Below are 15,222 nucleotides of genomic sequence, written 5' to 3'. Positions count from 1 at the left end.
TATCCTGTCTTCTGCCTCCATTATTCTACTGTTAATTCCCTCCAGAGTGTTTTTGATCTCATCTATTGCCTTATTCATTATATATTGAGTCTTTTTTATTTCTTCTAGGTCCTTGTTAAACATTTCTTGCATCTTCTCAATCTTTGTCTCCAGGCTATTTATCTGTAACTCCATTTTGTTTTCAAGATTTTGGATCATTTTCACTATCATTATTCTGAATTCTTTATCAGGTAGATTCCCTATCTCTTCCTCTTTTGTTTGGTTTGGTGGACATTTATCCTGTTCCTTTACCTGCTGAGTATTTCTCTGCCTTTTCATCTTGTTTATATTGCTGTGTTTGGGGTGGCCTTTCTGGATTCTGGCAGTTTGTGGTTCCTCTTTATTGTGAAGGGTCCTTGCTGTGGGTGGGGTTGGACAGATGACTTGTCAAGCTTTCCTGGTTAGGGAAGCTTGTGTTGGTGTTATGGTGGGTGGGACTGGGTTTCTTCTGTCTGGAGTGCAATGAAATGTCCAGTAGTGAATTTTGAGATGTCAGTGGGTTTGGTGTGACTTTGTACAGCCTGTATATTGAAGTTCAGTGCTATGTTCCTGTGTTGCTGGAGAATTTGTGTGGTATGTCTTGCTCTGGAACTTGTTGGCTCTTGGGTGGTGCTTGGTTTCAGTGTAGGTATGGAGGCTTTTGATGAGCTCTTATTGATTAATATTCCCTGGAGTCAGGAGTTCTCTGGTATTCTCAGGTTTTGGACTTAAGCCTCCTGCCTCTGGTTTTCAGTCTTAGTCTTACATTAGCCTCAAGACTTCTTCGTCTATACAGCACTGATGATAAAACATCTAGGTTAATGATGAAAAGTTTCTACACAGAGAGGGACACCTAAAGAAGTTTACAGAGTTAGATGGAGAAGAGAAGAGGGAGAAGGGAGATAGAGGTGACCAGGAGGAGAAGGGGGGAATCAAAAGGGGAGAGAGCAAGCTAGTCAGTAATCACTTCCCTATGTGCTCTCCACAGTCTGGACCCCTCAGAGATGTTCATGGCTTTATACAGAGATGAGGAGAGGGAGGAAGGAGACAGAGGTGGCCAGGAGGATAAAGGGGGGAATCAAAAGGAGAGAGACAGATCTAGCCAGTAATCAGTTCCCTAAGTGTTCTCTACAGCCCAGAACACACAAAGAAATTCACAGAGTTGGGTAGAGAAGAGAAGAGGGAGGGAGGAGATAGAGGTGGCCTGGTGGAGTAAAAGGATAGTCAAAAGGGGGAGAGAGAAATCAAGCCAGTAATCTCACTCCTAAATAAAACTGGCTACTGAGGATTGGGTTCTTAAAGGTACAAAATTGATAACAAATACCAAAAAGCAAAGATTAAAAATCTAGAGTAGAGGTTAGATTCTCAAAAATACAATATTAAAACAAAACAAAGTCACAAAAATTATTATATATATATATATATATATATATATAATTTGTTTTAAAAATCAGGTCTTTTTTTTTTTTGCAAGGTAATAGTAGGTTATAAAAATGAAAATAAAAAGGGTAATAGAGGACTTAAAATCTTTTTTAATTTAAAAATTAAAAAAATGGTAATAGTAAAAATATATCTAGGAATTTCTTTGGAGCTGTTGCAGATAGTGTGGGGTCAGTTCATTTTCAGATAGTTCCTTGATCTGGCTTATACTTCTCAAGATCCATAGGCCCCTTCCAATGTAGTCAGTGCTAACTACAGGGTTTTAATCTGTTGCACCTGTCACTTCCAAAGCAGTTCCCTCTGTTTATTTCAGTGTCTTCTGTTTGCTGGTCTCTTCAGTGTTTAATTTCCACCCTGAAACTTGTTCAGTCACGCTGTGGGGAGGGAGGAACACTGCAAACTAATATCACTGGCCTGTGTGGGGAGTGCTTGCAGTGTTTCAGCTGCACTGGGTTTGACCCCGCTCAGGGTGTGTGTGCTTTCCCGGTCTACACTGCTCAAGCTCCAGGTTGCTCTGCTGGGAACTGTCTGAGGCAGGCTCTGAGTTGTGTGCACTTTCCAGGTCTAAGCCATTCAGGTTCAAGTTTTTGAGTACTCCCCAAAGGAGCAGACTCGTTTGGGCCTGTGTTTTATGCCTTTCCCAGGTCCGAGCAGCTCAGGTGACCAGGTGCTTGGTGAGCACAGTCACCCCCAGGTGGGCAGTACGTCTTATCACCTCCCCCCAGTCCCAGCCGCTCAGTTTTCTGGGTGTACAAGGGGTGCACCTTCTTCGGTGTGCCGTGTGTCTCTTCTGGGGACCTGATCCCTGGCTGCGACCCTCCCAGCAATTCAACCATCCAGAATCTCAAGAACTCTTGGTTAGCAACAGAGCCTGTTTGCATTTTGGTAGAGGATGACTCTCTGGGGCCACGATTGCCCCTTTCTGGCTCTCGCTGGCCACCCCCCCCCCCACTCTCCTACCACCCCTCCTCATTTGCTTGTCTCCAGCAGGGGATGGGCCAGTCTGCAGCCTGCTAGCTCTCCCCTGGTATTTTCTCAGTTCTTTGTTCTGTGAGCAGGCCTGGCAATGCCTCAGGTTAGGGCTTTTTGCAGGATAGTTTTCTCTCTCCCTCCTCTCTCTCTCTCTGGCTATCCCACCGTCTGGGTTGCTATCTTATGTTAGTTCCCTCAGATTGCCCTCAGGGCATTTGGGCCCAGTCCTTACCCTAAGCAGTGCAGCCCACACCTCCCTGTTCAGCCCCTGCTTGCTGGTGGTGGCTACGAGCGCTGGGAGTTGCCATTAGGCATGTAATCTGTGGGTTTTAATTATTTACTTTTCCTTCCGGTTATGTTGCCCTCTGAGATTCCAAGATTCCCCACAGATCCGCCGGTGAGAGTGTTTCCTGGTGTTTGGAAACCTCTCTTTAAGACTCCCTTCTCGGGGATGGATCTCCTTCCCTACCTCTTTTTTCTCTCTTTTTATCTTTTATATTTTGTCCTACCTCCTTTCAAAGACAATGGGCTGCCTTTCTGGGTGCCTGATGTCCTCTGACAGCATTCAGAAGTTGTTTGTGGAATTTGCTCAGCATTTAAATGTTCTTTCTATGAGTTTGTGGGGGAGAAAGTGGTTTCCCCGACCTATTCCTCCGCCATCTTAGGACCTCTCCCCTCAATGTCTTTTTTTATAGAATCTTTTTCTGAATTTGGTATCAGTTTAATTGTGGCCTCATAGAATGAGATAATGAGTGATACCTCCTCCTCTGGTGTTTGGGAAGATATGGAAAATGACTGACATTAATCCTGTTATATATGAATGCTAAAATTAACCTGGTGACATTCTCTGGTTTACAGATTTTCTTTGTTGGGAAATCTTAATTACTAATTTAAGCTCCTTACTAATTATAGGTCTAGTCAAATTTTCTACTCACTACTCAGTCTTCATAGGGTGTGTGTTTTGGAAAACTGTACAGTTTTTTCTCGTGATGAGATCTTTTAAAAGTCTACTGTCTTAGTGCCTTTCAAATATACAATATAGCATTTTTAACTGTAATCACCATGCTGTTCATTAATTCCCCAGGACTTATTTATCTCATAAGTTCAAGTTTCCATTTTTTGCCACCTTCCCCCTTCTCACACCTTCAAATACATCATATATGTATATATCTATATATAATGTGATTTTATCATAAAAGATAATTTTTACAAATTTGCTGTTTTAGTGGGAAAATAAAATTAGCCTTTAGTCATCTTTGATGTTCTATAATTGGAGGTTTGGTGATTATAATTGGCAACATAGAGAGACAGATATGGTTTTAGATATATATATTTATAAAACAAATATCTGTAACAACTTTATTATTATCAATGTTTCAGAAATATCCATCTTTGCACACTTGAAGAGATAAAAACTCTCTAGAGATTTGAATAACAGATATCCTCTAAATATTTAGTATGGAAATAGACAACAATATACACTTTAAGCTTTTTCCCTATAACATTTTATGGAGAAAATTACTTCTGAGCATATTTTTCATTGCATCTAAGACATCTTTATTCCTGATACTGTAGATAATTGGGTTGAAAGATGGTGTGAGGATGGTATAGAATATTGCCAGCAATTTATCCTGACCTAGAGTGTGGTACTTTTTAGGTCTCATGTATGTGAAAATAAAAGGCCCATAGTACATTATAACCACAATCATGTGGAAGAAACAGGTATAAAATGATTTTTTTCCTTGCCTTTTTTGATTTCATTTGGAGGACAGTAAGAAGAATTTGGACATAAGAAGCAAAGATTAGAGAGGAAGGGATAAATAAGAAAATGATGCCACTTGCATAAGCTGCTTGTTCATAGTGTGTTGTGTCCACGCAAGACAACACCAACATGGCGGGAACTTCACAGAAAAAGTGATCAATGGCCCTTGAGCCACAAAAGGGAAAGTGAAGTGCATAAGCTGTGTGAACTATGGAGTTGATTATTCCAATAAACCAGGCCCCTCCAGCCATGAGAACGCTGACATAGTCATTCATAAGAATGGGATAACGCAGTGGATGACAGATGGCTACATAGCGATCGTAGGACATTGCTGCCAGGAGAAGGCACTCACCACCCAAGAGGGTAAGGAATAGAAATATCTGGAAGCCACAGGCTACAAATGAAATAGTTTTGCTGCCTGACAGAAAGTCAGTGATCATTTTGGGAACAATGTTGCTAGTATGCAAGATATCTATAAAAGAGAGATGGCTGAGCAGGAAATACATTGGAGTATGGAGTTTTGATTCCCTGTGGATAAGGATAATCATCATTGTATTTTCTGTTATAGTTATAATAAAAACGATGAATATAATGGAGAGGAAAATCAGACTTGTTTGGGAAGAAGAGAAGAGTCCCAAAAGAATGAAGTCACTGCTGGAAGTGTGATTCTCACATCCCATCTTGAAATTCTTGCTTTACCTAAAATAAATAAATAAACAAACAAATATAAACAAATAAGAGGTAGAGTGAAAGAAATAAAAATTAGCATAAATCTCAACCTCCTTTACATTTAACTGTATACTGAGATAAGCATATTCCTTTTTTGCTATATTTTCCAAGTAAAGCCAAATGGACTCTCAGATAGTTTTTTTAACTGGTCATGTTTTACACAATGGGCATTTATTTGCTGAACAAGTCAATTATTTTATCATTATGAAATAAACATAATTTGTATATACTTTATATAAGAAAAAACCTAATTATATATTTAATTCCCTGAAATGTTAGCACTGTTTTGCTGACATTTTAAAAGTTTTAAAAGATCAGCATATGAATGGGATTTGCTTCTTGCTGTTTCTACTTGTTTGATCTACAGCTCAGTAAAATTTGGTGTAGACAGATTCAGTTTGAAGGCAGTGGTGTTTCCCATGAACTGACTGATTATAATTTAGTCTCTAAGATCAGTGAATATTACTGCAACTCACATTTAATATATTGATATCCAAAGTTGTTGACTTTTTCTCACTGCATAGAATCATTTTGTCTTTCTGGTTTTGCTTTTTCCATTAACAGTTTACTTCAATGTAGTCATCCTGAATCAAAACAACACTTCATTTTAGTGTTAAGAAGAATGGACAGTGTCTATTCACACTAAATTCCTGTTAGTTAGTAGAGTCACTGGACCATGGTAGCTTCCCAGATTCTTATTAAGGAAATTTTGGACTTATGTTTCTAAGATCTCTGATATGAAAGGTCTTCAATGAGGCATCAATTATATTTATGTTTAGACAGTTTGTTTTGTCTGCACAAGTATGTTTATTATTTTTATTTCAGATATAGGATATACTCTATTATATATTCCCTAACATATTTATTATCTTACTTCTATCATATTTCCCCTATCCTTAGGAGGGGAATAATTTTTAGGTATTATTTTAAATTATAAAAGCAGTATGTTTCAGTCTTTCCTTATAGGAAATAGAAATAACTTGTATTCTTTATTCAGTGAATGTACTACACTCAAATCATTTTAATCATTTTGCATTTACCAAGATTCTCAAAATATAGTATATATCAATGCGTTTTGACTTGACTCATAATACTTTTTTCATTTTTCTAGTAGATCTCTTATTACATAAATTAGGTTTATAGAATATTTCTGCAAACTTAGATTTAAGTAGAAGCCAATTACTAATGTTAAGATATTAATATATATAATATTATTATATATTAAATATACACTATATATATAAAAATATACTTAATAGAGTACAGTTGAGACTATGTATTTAGAAGATAATTGTTTATATGCTCCTATAATGGTCTTTAAAGTTTTGACCAAAAAGCAAAGAAAAGATAAAAACTTGATATTAATATTGTAAAGTAATTAGCCTCTAATTAAAATAAATAAATTTAAATTAAAAAAAGAATTTTTAAAAGTGTTTGATATGAAAATCCTTTGCAATATTAATTATGTGGAAAGCATTTATATTTTATACTATATGACTGCTATTTTTATTTGTAAAACTTTCCTATAAACATAATATCAATGACTCATTTGACATGATATTTATAAGCTTTGTCAAAAAATATTGAGCATCAGATTTGATATGCAAATGATTCAAAATATCTCATTGTTACTAATAATTCAACTAATTACAATGAAATTTCATGGAAGAGGCAATAATCAGACACTGAATTCCCTTAAACATGAATAGAACAAAATCATTACTTGTTTTTAATAAGCTGATATGGAATAAGTTGGGTTATTTCAAATACTGAAAGACAATTCTGTGAAAGTAGTGCACTCAATATGCCAGCAAATTTGGAAAACTCAGCAGTGGCCACAGGACTGGAAAAAATCAGTTTTCACTCCAATCCCAAAGAAAGGCAATGCCAAAGAATGCTCAAACTACTGCACAATTGCACTCAGCTCACATGCTGGTAACGTAATGTTCAAAATTCTCCAAGCCAGGCTTCAGCAATACGTGAAGCATGAACTTCCAGATGTTGAAGCTAGTTTTAGAAAAGGCAGAGGAACCAGAGATCAAACTGCCAACATCTGCTGTATCATCAAAACAACAAGACAGTCCCAGAAAAACATCTATTTCTGCTTTATTGACTATGACAAAGCCTTTGACTGTGTGAATCACAATAAACTGTGGAAGAGATGGGAATACCAGACCACCTGACCTGTCTCTTGAGAAACCTGTATGCAGATCAGGAAGCAACAGTTAGAACTGGACATGGAACAAAAGACTGGTTCCAAATAGGAAAAGGAGTACGTCAAGGCTGTATTTAACTTCCATGCAGAGTACATCATAAGAAACGCTGGGCTGGAGGAAGCACAAGCTGGAATCAAGGTTGTCAGGAGAAATATCAATAACCTCAGATATGCAGAGACTCCACCCTTATGACAGAAAGTGAATAAGAACTGAAGAGCCTCTTGATGAAAGTGAAAGAGGACAGTGAAAAAGTTGGCTTAAAGCTCAACATTCAGAAAACTAAGATCATGGCATCTGGTCACATCACTTCATGGCAAATAGATGGGGAAACAGTGGAAACAGTGGCTGACTTTATTTTTTGGGGGCTCCAAAATCACTGCAGATGGTAATTGCAGCCATGAAATTAAAAGACACTTACTCCTTGGAAAGAAAGTTATGACCAACCTAGGTAGCATATTGAAAAGCAGAGAGATTACTTTGCCAACAAAGGTCCGTCTAGTCAAGGCTGTGGTTTTTCCTGTGGTCATGTATGGATGTGAGAGTTGGACTATAAAGAAAGCTGAGCACTGAAGAATTGATGCTTTTGAACTGTGGGTTGGAGAAGACTCTTGAGAGTCCCTTGGACTGCAAGGAGATCCAACTAGTCCATCCTAAAGGAGATCAGTCCTGGGTGTTCATTGGAAGGACTGATGCTGAAGCTGAAACTCCAATACTTTGGCCACCTCATGCGAAGAGCTGACTCATTTGCAAAGACCCTGATGCTGGGAAAGATTGAGGGCAGGAGGAGAAGGGGACGACAGAGGATGAGATGGTTGGATGGCATCACTGACTCATTAGACATGGGTTTGGGTTGACTCCCGGAGTTTGTGGTGGACAGGGATGCCTGGCGTGCTGCGATTCATGGGGTCGGAAAGAGTCAGACACGATGAGAACTGAACTGAACTGATATGGAATATGGGTACAATAAATGTATAAGAGATATTACCTAACCTGGTGGTGTGTATGCTTTTGACTCAAGTAATTATCTTAGCGAAGTAACAACATAAGCTAAACATTTCCTAATGCTTTGAAGAGATAAAAAATAGAATACATTCATATATATATATATTTAAATATCTATTTTTATGTCTCATTATAGAGCAAAGCAGCTATCAGACATTAAAATATATCTGAAATCAATATCTTTTAAATAAGGATGATAACTGTACCTTGTCATAAGTTGATTTTGAGATTAAATGAGTCACATTAAACAATATATTAAATAACACATACACATGCACATACGCACACACGGAGCAAAACTTGGCATATAGTAAATACTCAAAAACAGTGATTATTGTTCTTACTATTTATATAATTAGTATATCAATATTTCTATCAGTATATTAGTATTTCTATAATCAGTATATTATTTCTTTATAATTTAAATATGCATTTAGCAATTATATTCTAAGTAAGCTAAGAGGACTTCCCTGTTGGCTCAGATTGTAAAGTGTCTGCCTACAAAGCAGGAGACCTGGGTTTGATCCCTGGGAAGATCCCCTGGAGAAGGAAATGGCAACCCATTCCAGTACTCTTGACTGGAAAATCCCATGGATGGAGGAGCCTGGTAGTCTACAATCCATGGGGCTGCAAAGAGTCAGACAGGACTGAGCGACTTCACTCACTTCACTAAGCTGAGAGAGAGAGAGAATCTCCAGGTTATGAGAGAATATGACCATGGAAATAAAAGCAAATTTCAATGAAATGAGTCAGAAGTATATTGGCACTCACTACTTATTAAAATTGATCCAGGAGGTTCTCTGGGAATGATTCCAAATCAACATATTGAATGAGAATGTGTGGATTGGCTTCCTCACACATTTACACACTTACAGGAATATGTGAGAAAGTAAAGCAATGCTTTTTATTCTGAAATCAAATCGCTGACCTGTTCACCATTTCATTTTATAATAGTCAGGGGTGGTGTCATTATGCACTTCTTGCCCTTCAGACTTTTCAGAGCACTGCATTATGTCCCAAGGAGTTAACACTGGATAATCTTACTTCTACCTCTTTTTGCTGCCTCTCCAGCAACACTGAGACTCCCAAGTAAGCCCCCTGAAACAAAGTGGTAGCACCGTGTATCAGTGCCTCAGTCAGAAATCAGAAAATTATTCTAACTTCTCTTTATGTCTTCCATCTTTCTTGTGCAAATCACCATCTCCTATTTTATGTAAATCCTTTCACACATTATTCCTTCTCATGGGCTGCATATCTTATATGGCCATGGTGGTCCTAAGGCAGCAATTCTACTCTTCTCTTTTAATTAAATAGACCTGTACAGGTTCAGCACCACCAACATAATATTGCAAACTTTTTAACTCTCCTTAAATCCAGTGAAGTGTGGCCAATTAAGTAAAATTTTGACATCATAAGACAGAGCTGTGGGTCATCGTGCAATTTACTATTGATCATGGAAATATGAGGGTATTAATGTGAAATAACTGAACAAACTATTGAATAAATTGTTTGGGAAGGGAAAATGCAGAAGGGTACTCTGTGGTAATTGTTATCTTTAAAATTCCTACCGGATCATAAACTTTGGACATAATCATAGTGTAATTCTAGTATGTTTGATTCAAAACTCTTAGCATTTACTTTATGAAATAGAAATAGAAATTATTATAATATCTTAATGAACATTAATTTTCTGCCTCCAGCTATACACACCCACATCAATATATTTTGCCCTAGATCAAGTTATTCTTTCTGGAACACCATTTGAAGAAGTTAAACAACCTGTTGGTTTACATTTTGTGACAGAGAGAAAGAAAGGAAGGAAGGAAGGAAAAAATTAAGGAAGAAAAAAGGAAGAGAGAAAGAAAGAGAAAGAAAAAATAAAATTTCTTGTCTTTAGTTCCCATTTCCCATAAAGCTGAATTACTTATATTTATACAACATAGGTATTTTGCACTTTTGCCCACACCCATATTCTTTCTTCCACAAAATATTTCATTTCAAAAGGCTTTGTGACATTTCACTCTCTAAATCTTTCTTCTGTGGAGACTTCCTTGCCCTCTTTAAATCTTGCTTGCTTGCTTTTCTTTCTTACACAGAAACAGACAGCACTGTCAGGATACTATGTTTGAGCCATAGCTTTACTAAGTTTATTTGTACTCTTTACACACTAATAAACATAATCTATGTATTCCTTCTTATCCTGGTCCCTGACGTCTCTCATGGCCCACATCTTACCCCATTCCACTTTACCAGTTTCATAGCACCCAGAACAGGAAATTCTCGGTGAGTCTTTTCACATCTAACACATTAGCCTCACTGGTGCCTCAGAAGCGACCATCAGCTCCCTTCTAGATGGTGCCTGGTCTTTGCTCACACCATTCAGCAGTCTGTTTCAATGTCATCTCTTCCAGAGTGACTCAGAGACATAGAATGATATCTCAATCCAGGCATTAGCTACAAAATAGCTGAGGGTTTATAGGGAGATGGAGGACAGATTTGGGAAAAGCAAGGAGAAACAGAGAGGACACGAATCACCTTGAGTCTTGTAGTTTGTGGTTTCTGAGAAGGAAAACAGCTAACTTTTGATAAGGCAGCATAGAAAGTCATATCTCCATGGGACAGTCAAAGAAGGAAACAAAGGGAACATGATGAAATACTTTGTGTGCAGGGGAGGTGGGGTCATTGAGACTGAGCAGGTTTTCCCAAGAAGAGTTGGTGTAAGATAAACATTTGATGAAGAAGGGGGGATACTACCTTCTCTGATCCCTTCCCCATCAATCCCTCTTTTCCTGTATATGGCCTGTCACTTACACTAGGTAGAAGCTCCAGGACAGGTCAGTTGGATGAACATCACTTGGTGCTGCATTGAGAGTCTCCTGGGAGTTTGGGTGTCAATAGATAAACCTGATTATTCCACAGACTGCCTATTTTAGGGAGCAGACTGAAAAGATGAACTCACATCCCCTAAGTGATTCTGCTTATTTTTATCAGACTCATGAGTCAATTAAAGGATCATCAAATAAACTGACTATATAAAGGAATGGAGCAAAAAACACTCAGTCAATATATTAGCTTTACAAATAATTATTTTGGCAGCTAAAACTTGTTCAGCATTTTCAAATTTCAGACAAGATTTCAATCATTTTGAATTTATGAACATGTTACAATTATTATTTAATCATCACAAACTGATTGGGGCCCAAAGGCATTAAACAACATTTCCAAGGTTATGCAGATTAATCAAAAATACTCAAATTATCTAATTCATGCAGCTCCCTCTACATAGGAAAGCACACAAATCAGTAACCTGGGGTGTCACTATTTTGTGATTATCACTAATCGTTTAATGCTTCACTTCATGTATCTCCCAGCAAAAAAAAAAAAACAGAAAAATCCTACCTTACCTATTTGGTGTAGTTCCTAAGAGTTATCTGAGAGGCTGATATCCCAGTGTACTGGGAGATCTAACCTCATAAGGCCCCTGAACAGATCCAACCTCCTAACTATGTGCACTATTATTTCTGTTGATAATAACTAAAATTGAACCTTCTTCATAATGTTTGATAGTAATTAAAACAAGAGAATAAAAGTGAAATGTAAAGCAAATTGAATTCACAATCTAATTAATGAATAAAATATACTTGTTTATTGATATTATAATAGTTATTTTATCTAAACTGCATTTTCTCCATCTCAATGAGGTTTTAACAAATCCATTTCATGTGTCTTAGGTCTATTAAATAAAATATTTACTGAAATTATCCTTTGATCAAGAATGGCTAAGTTTAGGGGAAATAAACAAGGCTTAAAGTACTATTAAATGTTTGGATTCCATTAGAGAATCTGAAACATGACATTCAGGACCAAGACAAATTCACCAAGAAGCCTGTCTTCTAAATCTCTAGGAGCCACCTACAATTTGAAACCTCAAAAATGGTTTTGTCCCATATGATCTTTGATATTGCCTTCTTTAGATCATACTTCTCTTTAATTCATGTGAGATAGAGAAAAGAATTCTGACAAAAATGCTAGTCACAAAAAGTAAAATGTTGTGAAAAGAAGGACTGAGATCATCAATATTGACAAAAGCTCATTTAAACATGTCATTTTAAACTATTTTGTTATAGTTTATATTTAATTGCTTTGTTTGTGGACAGCAAATACACACATGCATATATAAATATAAACATGTATATATATATATATATATATATATATATATAAGAGAGAGAGAGATGTACTGTTGCTGTTATCTAGTCACTAAGTCATGTTTGACTCTTTGCAGCTCCATGGACTGCAGCACATGAGGCTTCCCTCTCCTTCACCATCTCCCAGTGTTTGCTCAAACTCATGTCCATTGAGTTGATGATGCCATCCAACTATCTCATCCTCTGTTTCCCCCTTCTCATGCTACCTTCCATCTTTCCCAGCAACAGGATCTTTTCTAATGAGTCGCCTCTTCACATCAGGTGGCCAAAGTATTGGACCTTCAGCATTAGTCCTTCAAATAAATATTCAGTGTTGATTTTATTTAGGATAGACTGGTTTGATCTCCTTGCTGTTAAGGGATTCTCAAGAGTCTTTTCCAGCACCACAATTTTAAAGAATCAATCCTATGATGTTCAGCCTTCCTTATGGTCTAACTTACACATTCACACATGACTATTGGAAAAAACATAGTTTTGACAATAAGGACCTTTTTTGGCAAAGTAATGTCTCTGTTTTTTAATATGCTGTCTAGGTTTGTCTTTTCCTACAAGGAGCAAATGTCTTTTAATTTTGTGGCTGCAGTCACTATCCACAGGGATTTTGGATCCCAAGAAAATAAAATCTGACAGTGTTTCCACTTTTTTCCCATCTATTTGCCAAGAGGTGATGGGGCCAGATGACACAATATTAGTTTTTATTTGCAATTATTTGCTTTGTAAAATCAATGGCCTCTTTAAATATACCAAATATCTTGGCTGAAAATTATTGTAAGTATATAGTTGGAACATAAAGAAGGCCAAGTGCCAAAGAATCATTTCTTTTGAATTGTGGTGCTGGAGAAGACTTTTGAGAGTCCCGTGGACTCCAAGGAGATCAAACCAATTAATACTAAGGGAAATCCACCCTGAATGTTTATTGGAAGGACTGATGTTGAAGCCAAAGCTCCAATAGTTTGACCACCTGATGGGAAGACCTGACTCATTTGAAAAGATCCCAATGTTGGGAATGATTGAAGGCAAAAGGTGAAGAGCATGGTAGAGGATGAGATGGTTAGATTGCATCACTTGACTCAGTGGACATGAATTTGAGCAAACTTTAGGAGATAGTGAAGGACAGGAGAGCCTGTGTGCTGCAGTCCATGAGCTGCATATAATCACACACACAAAAATGATCAATTGCAGCTTTATTCACAACAGTTCCAGACTGAAAAAAACCCAACATTTGGACACAACTTAGCAACTGAACAACAACATCAACTCATTTAGCAGGAGAAGGTAAGAAATATACCATAAACACCCAAATATTAAATTTTTGTGTGAACAATTTTTCCTTCATCTTTGGGCAAAGAGTACCTACTAGAAAAATGTTTCAAATTTTCAATGGCTTTATTACATCAGTAGAATGAAAGTATTTTGTTGTAATGAATAATTAAAATACACGAACAAATATAGTTTCAAGCCTACTGGAAGTGGTGGAAGAGATTCCTTATAAACATACCCAGTTTAAATAGAAAATATTCAATACTGAAGAACTAACTGAAAACCAAAATGTCAGAAAATATAAAATATAAGTGACTCAATATAATTTTATTTAAAAATTTCACATATTCCCATGAATATTTTGTGTTGTCTATCAGTAAACAACCGAGTTCTGTTTACTTTAGAAGTATCTGTATGTTTCTTGTTTGTTTGTTTTCAAAGTATAAACAGATCATTCACAAAGAAAGATATAAAAATAAGTAATAAAGTAATAGAAAAGTCCAGAGCATCATTACACATCAAATGAAACACAAATTAAGACCAAATGAGTGACTACATTAAATAGAATAGACCAGATGAAGAGGGATAGTAACAGCCACTATTGTTACCAATTTGAAGCAACTGCTACTCATGTGCTTTTTGGTGGGAGTTTAAAACAAAATATCCACTTTAAAAACAGATTAGTAAAAAATTAATCATGCATCTACCAAAAGGAATAAAAACATGATTATACACAAACAAAACGGATTATTAGCAGCTTTAGTACAACAGTTCCAGGCTGAAAAAACGAACAAAAAACAGATGTCTATCAACAAAATGGTGTGTAAATAAATTATTATATATATTCTGACAAGGAGCAAGTTAAAGAAAAAGAAATTACTGATATAGGTAAAAATATGATAGATTCTTTACATCATATTAAGTTGAAAGACCCAAAATAGAAGAAAAGCACTGTATATTTTCATTGGTATGAAAGTCTAGTATAGATTAACAGAAATAGGAGTCAGAGCAGTGTTTGTATCTAAGTTGAGGGATTTCATCAGGAAATAGCATGAGGAACATTTCTGGTCTGGTGAATGTTTTATCTCTTCCTGTGGTACCTTAGTTAAGGTACAGATACTGTTGAAACTGGTTGAAAGACACTCTTCACATGTGAGTATTCTGTTTATAAATTATACCTCAATTTAAAAAATCAACAAACTTCAACATTGACTACTTAGTTCAATTTTTGAACAAATATTTATTGTAAGCTGTAGTGTTGAAACATTTCAATCAGGATTTGTGCTTAACAGACTTTTAAAAATCCACAGCTTGATTTCTTGATGACAGTTTAGCAAATAATTTGAAGCTGGAAGCCTTTGTTATTTTAAAGTAAAATAGAAATAGCAGAGATATAATGTGCATGTAATTTCACTCAATGAAATCTTGTACAATTACTCTGTGTCAAATTTATAAACATTATTTTACTTTTGTGTAGATTCTAATTTTACAAATCTTCCTGTTGAAGATCATTGATAGTCATTTACACACATGCAGCTTTATTAATTAACTTTTCTAACAATGACTAAAATAAGCCCCCACACCCCCCAAAAAACAGTACTGCAGGTCCTTGCAG

At 36.4% G+C, this 15,222-nt stretch overlaps 1 protein-coding gene across 1 annotated transcript; it reads right to left on the bottom strand.

Annotated features, from left to right (window-relative positions):
• Nucleotides 1–3,811: 3,811 nt before the first annotated feature.
• Nucleotides 3,812–5,505, bottom strand: LOC147369216 (olfactory receptor 2AJ1-like). The gene is given in 3 exon segments (XM_086411143.1): nt 3,812–4,169; nt 4,171–4,891; nt 5,398–5,505. Coding segments are annotated over 2 exon segments (945 nt in total). The 5' UTR covers nt 4,873–4,891; nt 5,398–5,505; the 3' UTR covers nt 3,812–3,926.
• Between the last annotated feature and the right edge of the window lie 9,717 nt (nt 5,506–15,222).

This window comes from Bos grunniens, chromosome 7 (genome assembly GCF_055505025.1).
Source record: "Bos grunniens cultivar Pamir isolate PY7600 chromosome 7, Bosgru_T2T1.0, whole genome shotgun sequence".
NCBI lineage: Eukaryota > Metazoa > Chordata > Mammalia > Artiodactyla > Bovidae > Bos > Bos grunniens.
Note: the sequence above shows the minus strand (reverse complement) of the source record. Positions and strands in the feature narration are given on the sequence as shown.